Consider the following 6,000-nt stretch of genomic DNA (forward strand, 5'->3'; position numbering starts at 1 on the left):
AACAAACAAACAAACAAAAAAACCAACCAAAAAACCCCAACAAGCTAGCTAACATTTTGCTGTACTCGCAGACATCCCTTCACACCACCCAAGCTCAGCGCCTATATCGACGAAGCCAAAACCTACGCGGCAGAATACACCCTGCAGACGCTGGGGATCCCCACGGAGGGAGCGGAGGTGCCTCCTGCAGCACCAGCTTTTCCAGGTACGGGAAGGTCTGTACAGCAAAGGTTTCCTGGAATATTATTTTTTCCTGCTGCTTCCTTGCGGATGTCAGGAATGAACCCATTTTTGGCCACTTGAGGACAGATCTGGCCGTGCTCTCCCGCACGCCTCTACCTTGACTCACGTTACTCATGCATGACATCTTTATTGCCTATATAGCAATTTGCCTCTGTATCAGGGCTCCCCAAATTATCGTATACATACCATAGAGCCACCCAGGCTGGAGGCGCTGGGGCGGGGGGGGTGTCTCCGGTCCGACCCAGCTCCCAGCAGGTCAATGCCGCAGGTTGCTTGGGGGACGTGTCCGAGGTTAGGGACCCCCCACCGCTCGGGGCCCCATCCCAGGTACGCACCTCCCCTCCGCTCCTTCCAGTTTGTGGATGCCTCCCTTCAACCGGGAGCCCCAGATAGGATGCAGGATCCAGAACTGGCGTCCCCAACGCCACATCTGGGATGAGCCCCCCACTCCCTGGACCTGCTGGCTGTGGTCTGGCCGACGCCAGCCAGGATGGAGTAGATCTTCCTCACTGCAAAGATATGCAGTTGATTGATTCACAGTCTATCCATCCTCCCCCAGCACCCCCAGCCCCTTTTGAACCAACACTGTTGATTTCATCCGCCAAAGAAATGACACAACCGTGAAAGTTAGGATCTGATCCCAGCTCTCACACCCCCACTGGGAAGAGGTTTTTGGGTTTTGGGTTTTTTTTTTTTTTTCCCAGTTTGGAAATTCATGCTCAACAGCTCTTGCAACTGCCCAAAACAGCTTGGGAAGTCATGGAAAACACAGGCTGGGAGTGGGAATCCAGCTTGCAGGCAATTACATCTACTGTGCTCTCCAGCATGACGGTTATTCTGATGTAGTGGGAGCGACGCATGCCAAACTGCACACGAGGAATGCATTAGTCAGTACTACTGAGTTGTTTGGAGTGTCTCAAGGATGGATTTTAAAAAAAAAAAAGTAAAATAAAATCTATTCGGCTTCCTGCCACAGGAGTCCACAAAAGCCACAGAAAAATCAATTTGTCTGGGTTTGTGCAGGCTTCCGCAGCGTGGAAACCAAATGGACTCTTTATTGAATCCAGTCTCCACTTACTGCTTAATTATAATCTCTCCTTTTTCTTTCATCCACCCTTATTTATTTGTCTTGGAAACTCAACAGATTGACATACATTAAAGTTTCTGATTGCAACACACACTGGCCCTTGGTCAGGGCTTGCTGAAGCCCAGCTCAGCTCAGGCCATGCCCAGGTAGCAGCTCGTTTCTCTTATGATGGTGGCAGATATGCTTCAAATGACAGGTTTCTCAAGTCCTAGTCAAAATGTTGCACCTCACTTTGCTGATGCAAAAAAGATACTCAAATTATAGCGATTTTTCTCATGTTTTCCCCTAAGGCAACACCTTCAACAAGGCAACGTGCTCTCAGTGTTGCCCAGTATCTCCATTCCCCCCACCGAGAGGACCTCCGCTCTGACTGACCTTGAGTTGATCCCATTGTCCAGCTGGTTGGTTGGAGATTTTGGACCCTGGGAGATGGAAAATGCAAAGCCTGGTCCAGTAGAGCCAATGGGTACCCCATCTGCTCTTTCCAAATTTGGGCTTTGTCTTAATTCTTGGTTCTTTCACAGCAAAATATTGTGGTCTGGTTGACAAGCTGCTATACCCTGCTCTCAAACAAACCAGCCCCAAACAATGTTTGTTTTCCCAGTGATTCATTTTAAATCAGCAAAGCTAACATTTTCCCATGGAAAATTTTGAAGTGTTGGAACCACATTTTCCATTAGAAACTGATGGGAAAAAAAATCCAGTTTACTAAATATTTTCACCCTGATATATTACATTTAGGGAGTTTCCCTCCTCCCTAACGTGGCTGCATGTATTTTGACTGCGAAGGGTATCAGAGCCATCTTTTCTCCATGAAACCTGCCCATATTTCCCCTGTATTACTCCATTTCTTGCTCTCCTCATGTCATGCATGGGAGGACGTGCACAGAGCACCAGAAATAACCAAAGCCTAAAGAAAAAACATTCAACAGAGAGGGGCATTTTTAAGCAGTGTGCTTAGCAAATAATAGGTGAGAAAAATGCATTATTTTTTTTTTTATTACCTTTAACATGGAGGAAAAACATGCCAGAAATTACCTATTCAATTTGATTATTCCCATTAACAAGCTCATTGCTCCCTACATCATTCCCATCGACAGCAAAGTCTTCCCGTCAAAAACTATCAGGCGCTAGTAAGTTTTGAATGTCTTTCCATTAATCTGCTTCCCCCCCCGCCCCCACTCCTTTCCCCTGCAGGATATACTATTGCTAACGCGGCCGCGACCGTCACAGCCACTCAGCTCAAACAAGCGGTGACCATGGGACAAGATTTAGCGACGTACGCAGCATACGAAGCCTACCCTGCCTTCGCGGTCGCTGCACGCAGCGATGGCTATGGAGCGTTTTAACATCGAGTTTCCTTAAATCAAGCACAAGCAGGGGGAAAAAAGAAAAAAAAAATATATCTCGGTCTGGTAATTCTTACACCCTCATGATTTTAAACTAATCTGTTGCCTAAAGTTAGATTTTTAGTCAGAGTTTCATTCTTGTAGTTCTTTAGTTTCATAACAGGATATTGGCGGGGGGGGGCGGGAGAAATTAGAAAAATAAAATTGCTCAAAAATCAGATTTTCGCACTAGAAAGCAAAATCTCAGCCCAGAAAATGAGTGGTTCTCCGGTGTGTGTGTATACACATGTATATATAAATATATATATATATATATATATGTAAGTATATGCACATACACCCCATTGTGTGAGTGTTTACAGGCAACAACCTGTGCTGAAACCAGCTGGTCCCATGGACAGTGTGGCGTGGGACCGGGGAAGGATGGCGTGTCTCCGTGCCTCGGGAGTTCTCCTCCCCTCGCCCCAAAACTTCTCCAGCCAGGCAGAGCAGCGGGTAAAAGGAAAGGCTTTTACGTTCACGCTGGCACAGCCCAAGAAAAAAAACCCAGACGTTTATCATGAACGCGTGTGCCCAGCCTAACGGGCTAGTTTGCGTGCTCTCCAACGCTAATTTGATTTTTAAAGCAGGAGGCAAGCATTCAGCAGAGTTTTCCCTCCTACTTTGCTGCTTGCCAGCAATACCTACAAGTCACAAACCATCAAAAACCAGTGAGGGTGTTTTTTTGTTTGGTTTTTTTTTTTCAGTTCGCATCAAATGGCACATTCAGTGAAAGATAGGAAAACTTTTAGGACTATTAAGGACCAGAAAAGTGCTATTCATTAGGGCCAATTCTCTACTTAATTAGAGCACAGGAGCTCACAGCCATGGCCCAGTAATAACAGGCACCTCTACAGGAATAAAATTATGTACAAGGAACCTTTTTGACAGGATGGAAAGAGCCCTGCCTGGCTGTCAACGCTGCTTTACACATTCAAGCAAGGCTGCTGACTGCTGCGATCCTTGCAAAAATTAATTAGCAGAAGAGGATTCACGTCAACAGTAAAGGTGCCTCTTGTTTTGGAGAGCGCTGGCGTTGGTGCTGTGTTTGAACCCTCTGGGGATGCTGAGAGCATCCTTCGGTTTGCAGCGGGAGGGCATCAGCCAGTTGTTTTTGCCATCGGATTGAGGCAGGAGTAATGATGCTCTAGAGAGAGAGCAGAAACCCAGCGCTGGATAACTACAGCAGACATGTTAATCCTATATAACATATCCTATACGGTAATGCACACTGAAGCAACTTGAATCTGCTCCATCTAGGACCAAAAAAAAAAAAAAATTGCCCTTTGGGGGGCAGAATTTACAACCGGGTTGACGATGCCCATCGATTCCAACAGACCTGGCCCCAAATTTTTCAGCCGGTCTAGATGATGTAACGTGGCACCATACAAGCCGGTTCAAGCGGAGCTTCCCCCGTGCAACCCCAAAGCTGTACAAAGCACGATGGTCTGTGACAAGGTGTTGACTACCAGGAGCTGAGTGTTTTCTATTCTCACGCCTCGGCTGACTCAATTTCACTAGGAATGGAACAAAACCCACATAAGCTGTATAGTCTGCGGTCCTGTTAGACCCTTTCTATTTATAAAAAGTAGCTCGTTAGGGTGATCCTAAAGGTATTACAAGCCCTCTGCGGTTGCTGTTCGGCACGCTTGGCTTCACAGAAAATGACACGTGTTCGCAGAGGGCAAAATAACCGAGAGTGTTATAGGTATCGTGGCTTTATTTTCTCTTCTGTCTATGTCTTTTAAGTCGTGTTCGATTGCCAACGAGTAACATATCCTCTCTCTCTCTCTCTCTCTCTCTCTCTCAAAGACTACCGTTGGCAGAAAGTGTTTCTCGCTTTCCATGTTCGGTAACTTTAGTCTGCTTTTTCAGCTATTTATATAAGTTCAGGAAGATGTCAAAGAAAAGGGCAAGAAGCAGTATTAAAAAGTGTGCGCATGAAGCACTTATTTTTATATGCATAGTACAATATTTGTATAGAGTTTTAACACTGTGAAGTGTAGCGAAAAAAAATCACACTATCCATTTACTGGAGGACAATCATGTATGTTTAAACGGAACGAAGTGAAAATGGCATCTCAATTGTCCATTACGAGGAAATTATAACCGGGATTAAATTCGGTGAAGCAAGTCTGTAATTCTAGAGTAATCCAAGGACATTAACTGGACTTTGAAATATCATTAAAACTTTTTAAACCAACATCCGTGTCTCAAGTCCTTTTATAGCCCAAGCTTCATCTGAAAGGGTTATCCTGTGCATGGTAAATAAGAGCACACTTTGCTCTGCAGGGATCCATTTGAGGTCGGACAGGTGAGGTCGCGAGCTGCTCGGCAATGCCAAGAGCATTTTCAACGTGCACTTTGGTGACGCTTGGCATGCACACGCAGCAGAAAATCAGCAGCGCTATACTTCTGCACTTTTAAGTAAAAAAGTCAAGGGATTTAGGGTTTTTTCCCCACCAATTTTGGCCAATATTTATTTATTTATTTGTCAACGTTGCCAGAATCACTTTTGCTGTAAGTTTATTACAGTTGTAATGCCTTTGTTCCTTACCTGATCCCTCTTCCTTACCTGATGGAGATGTCTCGGGGAGCGACATCGACAGCAAGGCAACAACATGCAAAACTAAGGGGGGGGGCAGATGGGGCGTTACATGATTTAGGGCTATGAGGGATTGGTCCCACCTTGGGAAGAGCCTGTTGCCTGGTCGCTGACAGGTAAATCAGCTGCAGCCCTCGTCGTTTTGAGAAGATGAGGACCTGCTACTTGGAAAACCATCATAGTTAAATGACCGAGCAATATCAATTCCTGCTTCCACGCCCAGAACAAGGGGGAGGTTTGCACCTTTACAGAGAGATCCTGAGCCCAAGAAATGGGGGCAAGATCCGGTACCTCGCTACTGCCAGCACACAGCACTCCACCAATGGCCCCCCCCCCACCAAGCCAAAAGAGATTTCACCAAAATAGCTTGACATTGTTCTTACAGACTTACAAAGAGGTCAGCTGTATTCTGGGCTTTAGCAAGAACAGCAGCTCTGCCAGCTCTATTATTTTACCTCAATTTCCTAATGTCCTGCTTTCGTTTTCTTTGAAATCAGAGCAATGGCAGAATTCACTTCTGTGCTTCAACATTTCCCCTCTCAGAGAACTGAGATTCCCTCTTCGCTCAGCAGCAGCTGGCTGATCAATTTTGGAGAGCAAGAATAATTTTCCAAGAAGTCTCAAACCCACAACCCAACTTAAAAAAACATTATTTCCCATTTGTAAAGATGTGGGTT

The 6,000-nt window shown here is 45.6% G+C and overlaps 1 protein-coding gene across 6 annotated transcripts in view; it reads left to right on the forward strand.

Annotated features, from left to right (window-relative positions):
- Window positions 1–4,921, forward strand: part of A1CF (APOBEC1 complementation factor) — a 29,490-nt gene extending 24,569 nt beyond the window's left edge. For 3 of the 6 annotated variants that reach the window (XM_054832407.1, XM_054832409.1, XM_054832412.1), the window contains 2 exons: window positions 72–205; window positions 2,528–4,921. In XM_054832407.1, the coding sequence (XP_054688382.1) occupies window positions 72–205; window positions 2,528–2,679 (286 nt within the window). In that variant the 3' untranslated portion in view covers window positions 2,680–4,921. The other 3 variants (XM_054832411.1, XM_054832408.1, XM_054832410.1) reach the window with 3 other exon arrangements.
- Window positions 4,922–6,000: the final 1,079 nt, after the last annotated feature.

Source organism: Grus americana, chromosome 7, assembly GCF_028858705.1.
Source record: "Grus americana isolate bGruAme1 chromosome 7, bGruAme1.mat, whole genome shotgun sequence".
NCBI classification, from domain to species: domain Eukaryota; kingdom Metazoa; phylum Chordata; class Aves; order Gruiformes; family Gruidae; genus Grus; species Grus americana.